Source organism: Eurypyga helias, unplaced genomic scaffold (genome assembly GCF_000690775.1).
Source record: "Eurypyga helias isolate BGI_N326 unplaced genomic scaffold, ASM69077v1 scaffold5347, whole genome shotgun sequence".
Lineage (NCBI taxonomy): Eukaryota > Metazoa > Chordata > Aves > Eurypygiformes > Eurypygidae > Eurypyga > Eurypyga helias.
In genome coordinates this window covers 11115-26800 of record NW_010262176.1, presented here as the reverse complement: position 1 = coordinate 26800, position 15686 = coordinate 11115, and the positions used below count along the sequence as shown (strand labels likewise).

Here is a 15686-nt window from a genome sequence, read left to right as displayed (position 1 = left end):
CGGCTGCGTTTTTCATTGATGCTTCAGCTTGTTTTGTGTGGAGTGGGTGTTTCTGTGGAGGAGGCAAAGGCTGAAAATAGAAGCCCAGTAGTTTCCTTCTGCCAGCTCGCTGACTGTCCTGGTAAACTTTCCATCCAATGGAATCACTGGTTCCCAGTGTCACTTTGGGTGGGGACATGGACACATCCCCGCAAACATGCGAACAGCCTGGCTGGGTCCAGAGCAGCGGTGGGCCCAGCACGCTGTGCCAGCGCTGCCAGCCGTTGGCTTTGGTGGCTGTTGGCCGTGGGTGGGGCGAGCCGGCGCAAGGTGGGTGCTGCCTGTGGCACGTCCGGCTGCCTGCGTCAGGCTCCTGCGCCGGGACCGGGCTCCGCACTCCCGGACCCAGGCTGTGGCCAAGGCATCGGTTCGGTTTCTAAGGCTGCACAATGGCATCGTTTGTACTGGGTGTCTTGTGGGAAGGGTGATGGGTTGTGTTGGCTGTTGTTTGGGTTATCTGTCTGTGCTGTGGTGCCACGGCAGGGACACGGTGTGTGTCTCTGCCAGCGCTGGCAGGGACTGCAGAGCTCTGAGAGAAAAGGAAAACACAATTCCTCTAAGACTGCAGGGTTGTTGCTGCTCTTTTGTCATGTTGGAGGGGTGAAGGATAACGGGTTCATCTTCACACCAGCCAGTGTCTGGCTTTGGCAGCTGGTGGGCTCAGTGGTCGTTCAACCGATCTGCATGTCCCGGGTACCGAGGGATGCCCTGCTTGGGCTCAGGGCACACGGCACAGCGGGGAGTGGGTCTGGTCCTTGTCTCGAGTCTCCGTGACTCAGCAACAACATCTGCCACCAAAAAGCATTGCACAGGGCACAGCCAGACAAGGTCCTGACCGAGAGGCACGTGGCTGTGAGTCTGTGCCCCGGGGGCACAGCCAGAGTCGGGGACACAGGGACGTGGTCAAGGTCTGTGCCCCGGGGGGCACGGTCAGGGTCTGTTCCCTGGGACACGGGGACATGGTCAGGGTCTGTGACACAGGGACACGGGGACGTTGTCAGGGTCTGTGACACAGGGATGTGGTCAGGGTCAGTGCCAGGCATGTGCAGACATAGGCTTGACTGTGCTTGAAGCATGTGGGGAGCACGGCAGGAAGGGAGAGGCTGCGGTCTAGGGGTGGGCAGGATGCTGGCAGGGGATGCCAGCCGCCTCTCGCGTGCCCGCAGCAAAGCCGTTGGCATGCGTGACACCCGGGGGTGTGGGTCGCTTGCCACCTGTGCTGGCAGCTGCGCTCAGTCACCAGGGATCCCTCACAACACCAAATCAAGGCAGGGGGTGCTCGGGAAGCTCACCTGGCTGCTGGCAGTGGGCGAACCATAGCAGCAGCCTGGCTGCAGTCCACATGCTCCACACAACCGTGCCCGGACATAACCCGTGGGCTGGCATGGCCATGTGGAGGGTGGCTGGTAGCCACAGCCGGCACAGGCAGTGCCCTGCCGCTCGCTGCCAGAGGGAGACCGGATTATTCCGGCGTAGCCACAAATTTCTGATCTGTGGTTTGGATTTAGCAGTTGCTCCGAGGGAGACAGAAAATGAGGAGAAATGCTATTCCTTCTTAATAAGCAGCAAACAGCTTCTGTTGGCAGATGCCAAACAAGAGCCTTCGGTGCCAGGTTCAGACAGGATGCAGCAGTGGGGTTTGCCACAGGGCCCGGGACACGCCAGAGAGGCAACAGCACATTCAGAGATGGAAACCAAGTTCCAGGTTCCCATCTGTAAGCCAGATGGAAGAGAAGGATACTTGTTTTGTTTTTAAATTGCCATGGACATTTGGTAAAAATATAGAATTTGGTTTTAAAACAAGGAAAACAGGCTCTGATGAAACCATGAAAAGAAGCAGCTCAGCTAAGCTTGAGATGACTGGGTTTGTACCCAGCATTTTTCTCTGTATTAGGCAGGACAAGCCAGGACATTGCATCAGGAAGGCTCAGTGAAAAAAAACCTCTTCAGATCAAGAACTCAGTTGAGGAGCAACACTTGATAGTACAGGATTAAGGGCTGGAGGCTTTATTTGATTCATGCAGTTGCGTCAAGTCCTGTTGTTATTGCTGCTTGAAAGGAACAGGCCGGGAGATGCCAGCACCGGCGTTGGTCTGCAGGGATGTGCTAAACCCTGGGAACAGAGAATCCCTAACTCGGTCATCTGCTCAGCCTTAAAATAGAGATGACTGCGGAATAGGGAGTGTGTCCACAGGGTTTGCTGGGGCTGCTCAGCCTCCTCTGTCCCAGCCCTGGTGCTGGCTTCTCGCTGAAGGCAGAAACCAGGAGCTTTTGGGACAGGCAGAGGTGAGAAGCTGGATCTGCATTGCTGTGGTTTGAAGGCATCTGAAGGATTTTTCTGTTCCCTTATGGCCTTTTCCAGCAGCGGTGAGCAGTCCTACCCAGCACTGGTAGCCCACCCTGCACTTGGGCATGGAGATGTCTGTGCTCATCACTCGTGCACCGAGCGGAGCCGGTCTCATTGCTGGACTTTGACCCTGACCTGCAGTCGGGGCAACCCGTGACAACTCTTGACTATCCCTTGAGCTGTTTGTCTTCAGATTTGCTCTTGGTCAGACTTTCCCTGGTTTACACAAGGCCGTTTACATGAGGCTCTGCTAGTGTTTTCTTCTCTGGTGTGAACGGGCTGATGCTCAGGATGGTTAATTAGTGATTTCTGATTGAGAACACAGGCAGCAGGGTCGCTTTGGGCAGCCAGGACACCTTCTCTGGTTGTTTCAGTTGTCAGACACCTTGTCCATCCATAGTATTCCCCCTGGCACCACCTGGCAGAATTGGCTCTTCCAATAGCTGGGAGCTTGTGGGAAAAGGTTGGAAGGATTTGATGGTAATAAGTGATTTAATAGTGTTCTTCTCCAGCAGCTCTTATTCCTAGTGTTCAGAGCACTTGCTTGGAAGCTTACACGAACTTTGCTCTCCAGAATGCTTAGCCAGGGACGTTACAGAATTACTTATTTTCTAGTTAATGAATAATAATTCCAGTAGAGTCTGGAAGGTGTAGCTTAGGTAGTTTAGCTGTGGCTGGGCTGGAGCTCCTTTCCCTGGGGTGTGCTCAGCGCGGGCTGTGATGGATGCAGCCTCTGAGGAAGGGGTCAAATAAGTTAAATTGCACTTTTCCTTGAGTACTGCTTGTGAGGAGTCAGCATGCCCTGAATGCCTTAAAGCCATATACATTCAAGCAGGAGTGAAATCTGGCCATGTCGCCACGTGCACCGTCACCAGGCAGCACTGGAGTGTGAGCCTCTGGAACAGTGAATGTCTTCAGGGAGGGGAGGCTGGCATTTTGGGAGAAGAGGAGGTAGGAGTACCTATAGAGCAGGGCTGTATAGCTCATCGCCCAGGTCGCATGTGCTGTATTGGTTCTAAAATAGTGGTTCTTTCACTCAACAGCTTCAGGTATATTTGAAGGGGAATGGATGATTGTGTTCGGGTGTTTTCTGGTCAAATGCAGGGGGTTCCTGCAGACAGCAACCTCTCTCCAGGCACCAGCTGCTGTGTGCCTTTTGCCACATCTTGCCAATTTTAAAGACTCAACCCTGTATAGTGAGTTTTTGCTGACTGTGCAGCATGTCATGGGAAAAGGTGGATCCAACAGCTGAGTAGGAGGCATTTGGCACCAAGGAAACACAGGAAGCAACTCAGTTTCACGGGCAAGTTATTATTTAGCTGGGTTTATTTTGCAGCCAAAGTGCCTTTGGCAGGGTGGAGACATTTTAGAAACGCTGACCCATAACCTTCAGCAACCGAGGTCTGAAGGTCCAGGAGCACTGGTGGCCCCAGAGCAGGGTGCTCAGCACCCAGGTAATTCATAATAGTCTGCAGCAGTGGTGAATTCTGCCACCTCGTTAGTCACCACCTTGCCCAGAGCTGGTGGGGCAGCAGGACATGGCCAAAAGCATCGGGGCCAGGTGAGCCCGGCTGGTGCGGAGCTGCCGCAGCTTCACAGTGTGCAGAAGCTGCCCCTCTGACATCTTTCCTTCTTCCCTGCTTGTGTGAAGAAATGCTTCCTTGTGATTCCTGCAGCTGAATCTTGCTTCCTTTTAAATACAAGGCTTCATTTCCACTAAGCTTCTTTACAGAAATCTCTGTTTTCTTTGATGTGTCAGATTCCTGCAATTTAAGGCAATGGCTTTAAACTGAATGCAGGTAGATTGAGATGGGACATCAGGAAGGAATTCTTCCCGGAGAGGGTGGGGAGGCACTGGGACAGGTTGCCCAGAGAAGCTGTGGATGCCCCATCCCTGGGAGTGTCCAAGGCCAGGCTGGATGAGGCTTGGAGCACCTGGTCTAGTGGAAGGTGTCCCTGCCCATGGCAGGGGGTGGGACTGGGTGGGCTTTAAGGTCCCTTCAGCCCAAACCATTCTGTGATTCTATATATTTGTCACGATTAGCATCCTTGAACGTATCCGAGCCCTGATGACCTGCATGCTCACATCTGCCTCAGCAAACACAGCGAAGATAAAGGCAGGTGCATGCCCAGGCCAGCCACTGCCTCACCACCTCTTCCTTCCTAGCAAGAATGAGAAAATATACTGGAGAACTGGCTTCTGTAGGTTTCTTTTTGTTATTAATCAGATTTAAGTATCGGAGGCACATTTCAGTCCTCAAATCTCCACGTTCCTGTGTTAAAGCCTCTGTATGTGATTCTCAGGAAGAGGCATGGGCTATGTTTTTAAACTGGACTCTCCTCCTTTTGTCACGCAGCTGGTGTTACTTGGCAAGCCGTACCTTCGTTCTGCCTGAAAGTAGGCATTGATTGCACCTCTTTCCTAAATTATAGTCCAGAGCAAACTGCCACGACCCACATCACGCCCCCCCTTGCTTTGGGGTTTACTGCTGCCTGTGCTGGTGCAGAAGGGAAGCCTGGCTGTCAACCCGTCGGTTGTCTGATTTGGTTTTAGCAGGACCCGCAGCATGGTCAGATGGTCCCTGGGTCTCTAATGCAGGAGTTGCTCCTTTCTGTTGCCTGCAGCGGAGCTGAGGAGCCTGAGCAACCCAGAGGGCAGGTTTCTGCTCCACCACCACTGCCTTCGCTTGGGCTTGGCCATCGCTTGCCGAGACAGCTCAGCCCATCCGCTCCCCGAGCGCAGGGTGAGCACTGGAGCGGGTGATGTCCCCGCTCTCTGATAGCATGACTAATTATTAAAATTATGCTATACTTTGATCTGTGATCTAATTAGCTTACCTTTGTGGTAGAATTATCTAATCTGAGACTGACATGCTTCAAGTCTGTCCATAAGCGCTCCTGGCACATGCCTCAGCCGGGAGATTAGTCACCAGGACAGGAGCAAGCCGCGGCAGAAACACGCTTGGCTGCAACTTTGGTGGATGGGGACTCATGATACTGGTTTTCTTTTTTTTTTAAACCTTGTCTGGGGTTATGAGCGGCTTTAGGTGGAAATTTCCATGCTGGCTTCTGTCCTAAGCCTCCAGCCCCAGCCGGGTCCAGTCGTGAGGCCGAGTGATGGGCAGTGAGTCAGCCCTGCAGGCTGTGGGGATGGAAAGGCATTTGGAAAGATGTCGGCGTGGGAAATGAGGTTTCATTCTGTGCGTCTTCTCGCATACGTTTTGTCAACCCCAGAAGTTATAGAAATGCAGCAGGTTTTGTCAGGTAAACTGGAAGCTGTCCCTATCCAGGGATGGGGCAGTCCTTTACCTGTCTCCATCGGTAGGGAAGCATCTTGGGCTGTGGGGAGCCAGGTCCTGGGTGTCGGGAGGCCTGACGGGCACCTGATGGGGAGATTGTGCTGGAAACGGGGACGGGGCAGCCGTGGGGCTGCACACATCGACTGCCCATTGGGTTTGGCATTGCTGGCTGCTCACCCACTTCAGAGGTGATGGGATCCTGGCAGACGGGTGTTTTGGCCTGATGGGACTTGCCTGGGGAGGCAACCACTTCCCCTTTTTTTTGTGCTTTAAACAGGGCGTTCCGGCAGTGTCCTTTGCTGTGGAAACGGCACTGGTGCCAGCGTTGGGTGGAAATGCAGGTGTGGGGAAACTAAATTCAATCGCATGGAAATCTGTGTGTGTCTCCAGCCAATAACCCCTGTGCCTGAGTCAGGCTCGGTGCGGCTGAGCGTGGGCCCTTCTCTTGCAGTGGAACCTGGTGTGCGAGGACGACTGGAAAGCCCCGCTGACCACCTCCCTCTTCTTTGTGGGGGTTCTCATCGGCTCCTTCATCTCGGGGCAACTCTCGGACAGGTAACGCTGCTGGTCCCAGTCTGCCCATGTGCCCATGGGCAGAGCAGGGCAGACCTGGTGCCATGGCTGGTGTGTTTGTTCTGAAGAGGCACAGCGGAGTTAAATGTCCAGTTCTTTGAGATTTCATCAAAATGAGGTGACTGGCATGGCTTCTTCAAAAATCCCAACCTTCAGCTATACCTGGCATAGGCTTACTGCCTCTTGGATGCTTTAGGAAACCAAGAGCTGAGCTCTGCAAGGGGCCCATGTGTCTGCTTTGCAGACTGATGTGGTGGTTTTCACTTCTCGACCACATTTGTTTCTTTATCCGGCCTTTTTAGTAGTTTAAAATATGTTCTTTGTCACACATTAACTTACAGCCCATTCTTAGAGCTGCAGGACAGAAACTTGTCCTTTGAATGGAAGCTCTGCATAGAAGAGGTGGTTTGCTGGAAATGAAGTAAGCGCATCCAAGAGGAAGGAAGAAAGATGAACTGTGAAGGGATAGCAATTATGTCACACCATCTAAGTAGGTGTAAAACATGAAAAAATCATTGCAGGCATCTGATAGTTTTCTCAGCCCTATTGAAGTGTTGAATGCAGAAACACATTCCTTCTGCAAGTATCTGCTTCCCTCCTTATACAGCCCTGAGCCCTTTTTCCCACATCATTCTGGTGGGATCACCACTACTGCTTTGGCTGCTGCCTGTTCACGAGGAATTTGTAAAAGCAGCAGCGCTGCCCTGGCTGTTCGGAGAGGGGTTTCAAAACTCCATGGGAGTCTTAATCCTAAAGCCTCCAGCATTAAATTCCATGTGATCCGAATTTAATCTGCCCCCGGTGCAGAAGTCAGTCGGCGTTACTGTTTGAAAGGGAGATGAGATAATCACTAAATCCCACTGGTGCCATGTGCGCACTGGGAGCATCCGTGCGTGGCCGGTCGGCCTGCCCGGCAGCCCGGTCACCTTCTAGCATGAGCTATTAATTGAATTATCTTGCAATGTTTTGCCAGTAAAGGGGATGTTCTGAGCCTCTACCTGAGTGATGTCCCCTGTGCTGCTGCAGCAACCTTCCTTAAGTGGGGGGCTGCTGCAGGCGGCACCCACACAGCACCCGCTCAGCGTGCCCCAGGGCCAGCGCGTGGGCGTGCAGACCCCCGTTTCTCTTTCCATGAGAAAATGCTGCGTACTTCTAATGCAGACAAGAGAAAGGGTGCAGTATGTATGGCAACTCAGACCAAAATCAGTTGATAAGGCTGTTTAACAGATTCCAGGTGTTAATGTATAGACGCCAGTAGCCTCAATGCCAGCATTTCCTAACTTGTGGCTGCGTGACTTGCAATCTTCAGGTGTCTCACTTACTTGCTGTTGTCTAGTCTCTTTAGTCCCTGTCAAGTGGCTGCCTGAAGTTTCTGCTCTTAATTTTTCATCTTTGTTGATTTCCTGGTTCTTGGAAATTTTACTTACTTTTTTTTTAGCGCTTATGAAAGCAGCAAACAAAATTCTTTAAAATGAATGAAACTTCAGGTTGTTCTAAGCTGCATCTCTTGAGGTTGGGTATCTGTGCTCCCTCGTGCTCTCTTACACAGCCCTGCTCCATAAATAAACACTGTTGCAATAATAATCTCCATCTTTTGCAAAAGGTTTGGCAGGAAGAATATCCTTTTTTCCACGATGGCCGTGCAGACTGGCTTCAGCTTCCTGCAGATCTTCTCTACCAGCTGGGAGATGTTCACAGTGCTCTTCCTCATAGTGGGGATGGGACAGATCTCTAACTACGTGGTGGCCTTCATACTGGGTATGAATATGTCTGCTTTAGATCAAATGCTTGCTTAATGTGCTGTTTTGCCTTTTTTTTCCCCTCTGAACGTGCATAATTTAATTAGGCAACGGTAGACCCTCACTGGTACAATTCCTTGTGTAGGCCAGTATGGTGCTTTGCCTTTGGATACTTCAAGCCTACACTTGTTACAGGTTTAGAGGAGAAGATGAGAGCAGGAAACCTCTAAATAAACATCCCTTTCCCTTCTCTTTGGAGAAGTTCAGGGTTTGTTATCAGAAGCAGCAGGCCTGGGACAGGGAAGGCATTTGGGTTCCTCCCTGCCTCTCCGCCCCTTTGCAGAGGAGCAGGTGCGTACCTGGGTGCCGGGCTGCAAAGCCTTGGAGCAAACCAGCGTTTCCAGGCACAGCGTGGGGGGACCAGAGTGGAGGAGCTGGCTGGGTGTCAGAGCCCCAGTCAGTAGTCTCAGTGCTGAGGTTAGTGATAAAGTTCCTAATTTTAGAGGGCAAGAGTTGTTTTGTTCTCTACAGGGAGTGTAGGAAAAGAGCCAGCAGCTGTGGGGAGGCTGCACGGCTGCAGTCACTGCCCTGGGACCCTGTGGGGAAGGGGACCCGGCAAAATCTCCTGCTAGTTATGGGGTTTTCAGGAGAGGAGTGAATGGCTGGGGTGGCTGATGCAGGCCTCAGTGTGGGAAGGAGCACAAGAGCTGTCTTTGAAGTGTGCACATACACATTTATGTCAGCCTTTAAACCAATGGTGTCAAAATTACAATCTGTAGATGATAACGTGAGCTAGTCTCAATTAAAACCACATACTGATAGTTAAAGCTGTTATTTTCTACCCCCATTAGGCTTTAACAGAGGGGAGGGGGAATGGAGCAGCAGAGCATGATATGAAATTAGTGCTGTGGAGGGGATGCAGCATCGTGTCCCCAGGCAGCCGTGAGTCACTGCCATGAGAGATGCAGGGAGGATAAGTAGGTCAGGCCGGCAGCGGGGAGATCCCGGCATTGCCGCTGCTCCCTCCATCCTGGTAGTTAACTCCCGCGTGGAGCTGATGGCGCTGGGGTGAACGCCTGCTGTGGGAAGGCAGGGAGGCACGGCGCTGGGTTGGCAGCGCTGGCTTGGCTGAAAACCCTCCTGGAAGTACGTGGGGTTTATGTAGCAGGAGTCCCTCTCCTGGGAATGTGGGATCTCATCAGGGAGTAATTCGCTCTGCCGGAATGCGGGGCAGTGCTGGATGAGGACTGGGGTGCTGCCTCAGTGCTCAGGAGAGGCAGAGCTGGGAGGGGGGCCCAGAGCACCCCACTGGCCAACCACCCCCACTGCTGAGAGAGAGGAGAGGTCCCCCAAAGTAACATCAGGTTTGTTTAATTGCATGGCTGCAGCTTGAGGGCACTTTATCCCTCGTGGTGGCTCTTCTGCCATCCTGTTTTCTGCAGAGCTGCAGCAGCGATGTCTGCCTGGGAGTGCAGAGGCAGCTGCCTTGGGCTCTCCGTGCTGGCCATTGCCCCCGGCAGCCTTGAGGCTGTTATGAAGGGCAGGATTAACCTAAATTCAGAAGTTAGCTTCCTAATTTAAGTGAGTCATCAGCCACTTGTCATCAGTAAGGAGGGCAGGACTTCTGGAGAACGTTCTCTCCCACCCTACACTGTGTAGCTGCCTGGTCGGCGTGCCCGGACGTGTGCCCCAACCTCTGCCCTTGCCCAGGAGCTTCCAGGAAGCCACACACGCTGGAGGTGCTGGACAGGAGAATATACCCATGAAAAGAAACGTAACTCCTTGAGAAAGCCCATCCAGATTATGGGATGTGCTGGAGAGGCTGCCCCATCTCGTCCGCTGGCGCTGGGGGCTGTGACCTGCACCCGGGAGCAGGGACACCAGCACGCGTAACGTCCCTGTTGACAACGGCTGTGCTGCAGCCCTGGCACCCTCTGGCCCTGAGTGGGGTGGTGGTTTTTTCCAAGTGGAAAAAGGTTTCTCTTGTTCCAGCTTTCAACATCTAAACCTCTGTTGCCTCCTGGTGTGTAGCTCAGACCCTGATCCAGTGTTCTCAGCCATCCGGGCTCTTCCTGCCCTTTGCACTGTTGCTGCCCACCTTCAGAAGAGTTTCCCTCCAGAGCCGTTGGTCAACTCCTGCATTCATGTAGCTAGCGATGGGATTGGGTTTTTAGCCTTGGGTATTCTTCCATTTTCTCTGCAATATTAAGTGTTGGGGTTTTTACCATGCCAGATAACCAAAATACACGCTCCAGACTTCCTGAGACCCTCCTGTTTGCCCAGTGCCATTTGCTTTTTAACTGAGTCCAGATCAAACTGTGGGAGTTGTAGCCCTTGCAGTGCTTCTGATGGAGAGCACCCCGAGCCAAGAGCTCAGCGCGAAGTGAGGAGGGCCTGAGGGATTTTGTTAAGCAGTGACAAGGTATTGGAAAAGACATTAGGTGCTCTCGAAGGCTTACAACAGTCAGTTTTTATTACTAGATATTAGGTTGGTGCTAGGCTGTGCATGACACAGTGGTTGTGGGATGCTGCCTGGCTACGGGAGCACCAGTGTTATTAGGGGATGGCATCTTCCCTGGTTGTGTCCCACTGGCCATGATGTGCTGGTCTGACATTCCAGCCTTATGTTCCAAAAAAATGTGAAATTTCTTCCCGCCTTGCTGTAAATTGACTTCCTTTCATCCCGAAGCACCCGTGCCAGTCTGCCATCCTCAGGCCTGTTCTCCAGAAGTGCTCAGCAATGAACTGCACCTTAAGTCACAAAGAGATTAAGAGGGGGAGAGCAGGCTGCGCCTTCGTTGAGCATGACGCGGAAGGCTCCTGAAAGTCTGTGGCCATTCCCTGTGCCGCCCTTATCTGTTCCAGACAATGCATTAATCAAAGCAAACAGAAGGCGCTCCTTCACCTGAAGGTCCCCAATAATCCCAGCAGCTTTTCTGTACTGGGTGGGTCTGTGCTGTGTGGGGTGACTGCTGCTATTGCTGGTGCTGGCATGGCAGCCCAGGTCTCTGCCATCCCACAAACTGCTGGGTAGAAGCAGATTTGCCAGGCTGGGAAAAAGACCAGGGAGGAGAGAAGCTCCTTCAGTTCCTCCCAGCATTACAGTCACAGAGCTGAGTATTTTGGAAATGAGGAGATAACTGAAATCCTCCCTGCTGAGTCCTTCCCGCAGGGACATTATGAGCTGTTTAATGCAGCTGGAAGCCGTGGGACTCACTGCTGCAGGGAAGTACCATGGTAACCAGTGCAGCAACATTTGGGCTTTAAACATGCATCCCAGTTAAGACTCATCGGCCAAACTGCTTTAACTGTCGGGTGCATGTGCCTGGGCTGACACAGAGGACAAATAATGTGACATAAATTCTTTCACTGCATGCTCAGCCTGGTTGCAAGTACACAGTAGCCAGCGAGCAGGCTTGGTGCCATCCCCCCAGTACATGTCTCTGCACTCGCATGGCCTCTGCGGATGGGAGCTGGGCTGGGTGCTTCATCAGCCAGCACTGGGATTTGCTCATCTCAGTGTCCTTGGAGCAAAACAGAGGGTTCATGATACACTGTGCTTTTCCACACGTAGCCTTCATTTTCCATTCCCAACTCGTGTAAACTCCCAGCAGATGTGAACAAGACATCTTTGTTAAAAGGAAGACACTGTCAGTTGTTTCTGGCTTTTCCAGCCTTTGCAATAGAGAACTCACTGCATCGCGTGTCTCTGAAACCTGTTAGATTTGTGAGAAAATACTGATGGTAATAACAGAGAAACCGTGTGGAAGTTGGCGTTACAACTATGTTTAGCATTGAAAACAGTTTTGTATCAGACTCTGCCAGACTGCTGGGTACTGGAAGAGCCCAAATGGTGCTGGTCTCACAGGCCCTTCAGTGGCAGCTCCACGGGAGATGCACAGTGAAAATCTGCAGGACTCTCCCACCAGACAAATATCACTGTGATGATCATCATCTCTTGGACTGTTACTCCTTGATAATGTCCCTTTAAGTATTGTAAGAGAAACTGGTCTAAGATTGTTTAGCTTATTTTTTTGTAAATGCAGTAAAGTATTTAGTCATGACTGCATGGAAAGAGTTAAAATGCTAATCCAACCTCCCTTGTTTTAAACAGGAACAGAAATTCTTGGCAAATCAGTTCGTATTATATTCTCTACATTAGGAGTTTGCATATTTTTTGCAATTGGCTACATGTTGCTGCCACTGTTTGCTTACTTCATCAGAGACTGGCGGATGCTGCTGCTGGCGCTCACTGTCCCGGGGCTGTTCTGCATCCCGCTGTGGTGGTGAGTGCCCCTGCGCCGCGGCCACGGTCCCCACCTCCCCGCCTGATGCTCTCCCGCGCTGGGTAATGGCAGGGTGTCAGGGGGTCCCCTTTCTCCTCTTCAGGGTTTTTTTGTTTCTATTTGCTATGTGAGGAAGCTTTGCCTTGGGTTGGGAGTTGGGGGATTTTTTGGTTGGGTTTTTTTTGCTAATTTTAAGTCAAGTTCACTGCCTGCAGAGTCTCACTGGTGCTGGCCGTGTGCTTGAGGACACTTTTTCACCGGCTTTCCAGAGCAGTTTGGGAATTCTGTGTTTGACTCGTAACTCTGGACACCATTAACCACCTCTAGGTTTACGTCTGTAGTACTGCTGGGTGATTCGTTCTGACTTTGCTTCCTTCCTTTTTGCTTTAAGGCATCTTTTAATGCGGATTCGCCTGCTGATTGGTACCAATATCTCAGTGAAAGGCTGAGCCCCTTCACTCGGCTTGCATTGCACTCAATGCCGTTAATCACTTCATTGCACCAGATGTCGTTAAGCAGAGGCGTTTGCCAGCAGAGCTTGCGGAGCAGCCCTCTCCCATGGGTCCCAGCAGCCGTGTGTCCTCCCAGGCTTTGCTTTGGCTGCTGGAGCAAGACTTTGATTTGTGAGCTCCTTTAGCCCATATAGTAACTCTGGCTAAGCCAAAGGTTGGCTCTTCCTTACCCTGCTCCTCTCAGCCATCCCACGCTGTCTTCTTGGTGGCTGAGTTCATGTTTTCTTTAATTTTTCCACTACACTCACCCACCCTGGCTCTAATGCATTGGTGGACGTGTAGGTGAACCCCCATTGCCCGTGGTTGCTCTGCCCTGCAGGACTGACAGTAAACTCCCTGCTCTGCTCAGCAGGACAGAAGCACTAAAGAAGGGCAGATGCCCTTGTTCTGCTGCTGTCTTCACCATCAGTTGTTTCCTGAAGAGCTGGGTGGTTAGAAAATAGGAAGGGAAAGGCACAGTTTCACTCACACTCTTAAATAAGAATAATTTGCAACAAAGAGTTCCTTCCTTCCATTTTAGCTTATCTGTGGAACTCCTTTCTTCCTGTTATCTTGAAAGAGTTATACCTAAGCAAGAGATTAATGTCTTTATAATAATTACGTGGTTTAGACCCACCCTTTTCTAAAAGAGCTCCTGTAGATATCACTCATGTCAGAAGTCTCTGCTGATGGTTTTGGTTTGGGATGTTGGTTGGTTGGTTGGTTTTTTAATCTTAGTCTTCAAACCAAACCTTTACAGTGGTTTTCATGTCCACCTCTGCTGCCATCTGACTGTAAAGGTAGTCTGATTCTGTTCAAGCGTCAGTTTGCTTATTTAATGTGAAATGTTTCAGACTCCTTCAGCACAGCTGCATTTCCCTCTGCACCAAGTAGCTGCTCTCTGGGAAGGTTGGTTTTGGGTGGAAACCTCTCAGATGTCTGCTGTAGGACAGGCACTGTGAGGCCATGAAATTTGTCCTTGCAGCATGGCTTCAGAGTCTTGCTTTGAAAGGTATTTGGTGGGAATTTCCATGCTTTTTAAGGGCATACATTGTAAAGCATGCCAAAATTTTCCACGGATAGCACTGCCAGTGTGGGGCTAATGTGGTAGTAGATGGAGATCAAGGTGCACTGGCAAAGCTTTGCCAAGGCAGGTTGGTGTTAGCTGGTATTTGGGCATTTGGACCCATGGGCAATGTGACTTGCATATCCCACTGTTCCATGCCATAGTTGCTCTTTTATTCATTCCTCTTCCAAATTCTCCAGAAGGTTCCCAGCATTGTTTCTGCAGCCTTGTGTTCCTCAGCTTGCCCACAAAGAAGAGCAGTGGAGACAGCTCACCTCACAGAAAGTCACGTTAGTGGTTGAACGATCTGGTATATAAATCATCTGACGTTCGAAACCGTTGACACGGCTTTGGGTCAGTCCTATAGGGAGTTCGTCAGAAAAGGAGTGTCTGACCTGCTTTTTTCCAAGGAGAGGAAAAAGTGCTGCTGGCTAAAGGGAGGAAGGAACTGTTAAGATCAAAGGATTTAGTTAAGGAAAGGTGAGATTTTCTGTCCTGTGCTTGGTGTTAATTCACTCAACACATGCCTGGGATTGCTTAGAAAATGTCATCAGCTCTGCGAGGGGACACTGCCACTGTCCTCTGTCTGGGAGAGCCTGCCTCAGAGTTTTGTGAGGTTTGTATCTAGGATTCCGATGACGCAGAGCCTTTAGATGCACCCCACGCATATTTAAAGCATTTCCACATTGTGTGCAGTTTTCCTAAGGGTATTTTTGCTCAACACTGACTAAGCTACCCCCATCTTTGCTGTCTATCGGGTGGCATCTGTTTTTTTTCTGGTGGGCATCAATTATTCCTTAAAAAAACAACCACCCAGGACAAGGGCCTAAGCACTACTTCGTCACAAGAATAAGCACATCCCATATAGTTGAATTCTCCCACTGATCCCAGTGGGAGAAATCCATGAATTACATTGCCCACATGCTTCTGCGCTGACTGTCTCCTGCTGCAAGCAATCTGTGAGATGAGAGCATAACTCCTAAGAACAATACATGTGTTTTTAATAACTTCTTTTCATTTGTGAAAACGTTGAGTCATTTATTCTGAAACTTATTGCAGGATCATTCCTGAATCCCCTCGGTGGCTGATCTCCCAGGGAAGATATAAGGAGGCAGAAGTTATTATCCGAAAGGCTGCAAAAATAAATGGCGTTCCAGCCCCAGCTGTGCTTTTCGACACCGCGGAGGTATGTTTCATGCATCCTGGTACATTATCTCGCCGGTAGTTTGCCCCTTTGGCCAGTTGACTTGTTGGGAAATGCCAGCAGAGAAATGGTTTGCACCAGCAGCTCTTAGAGGCTGGCAGTGACTGCTGGCGTGAGGTAAGTATTGGGTTAGCGAGTTCAAAAATGAGAAGCCGGAGGGGGGTTTATGTGTTTGTTTTGTACAGTAAAATTCTCTTCCTCAGCAGTGGTTGGTTGTGGTGTTGAGAGCAAGGGTGACCCAGATTGCTTCATCCCTCGGGCACTGAGGAGACCCGAGAAAGGCGCGTTTGTCCCCATTTCAGCTTGGTTTAGCAGTATTGGCGATCTGCAGTTTACCAGCAGCCCTTTGCAGGGGGCTGCGCAGGGGACCCTAAATCAGCACCCACATGTGCGGGAGCTGTGTGGAGCCCCAAGGGGCTCCTCAGGATGCCCAAACCAGTCAAAGCACCCAAGTGCTTGAAAAGCGTGACCGTAGCGATGGCAGTGAATAACGATAAGCTCTTCTGCAGGCCTTTTTTTCCTTGTGTTTCATATTTACTAGTTAAAAGGAGAAAGCCTAGCACAAAGCGCCCCAGCAAGCCGGGGAGCAGCCTGGGCGCAGTGGGATGGCTGGTTCTCGTGCTCATCTCCCCCTCTAGTGGC

The 15686-nt window shown here is 51.1% G+C and overlaps 1 protein-coding gene across 1 annotated transcript in view; it reads left to right on the top strand.

Annotated features, from left to right (window-relative positions):
• The first annotated feature begins 176 nt into the window (after window positions 1-176).
• Window positions 177-15686, top strand: part of LOC104512566 (solute carrier family 22 member 4-like) — a 22716-nt gene continuing 7206 nt past the window's right edge. The window contains exons 1-5 of the mRNA XM_010155601.1: window positions 177-309; window positions 6117-6240; window positions 7862-8016; window positions 12112-12283; window positions 14900-15026. Coding sequence (XP_010153903.1) covers window positions 177-309; window positions 6117-6240; window positions 7862-8016; window positions 12112-12283; window positions 14900-15026 — 711 coding nt within the window. The remainder of the gene's footprint in view (window positions 310-6116; window positions 6241-7861; window positions 8017-12111; window positions 12284-14899; window positions 15027-15686) is intronic.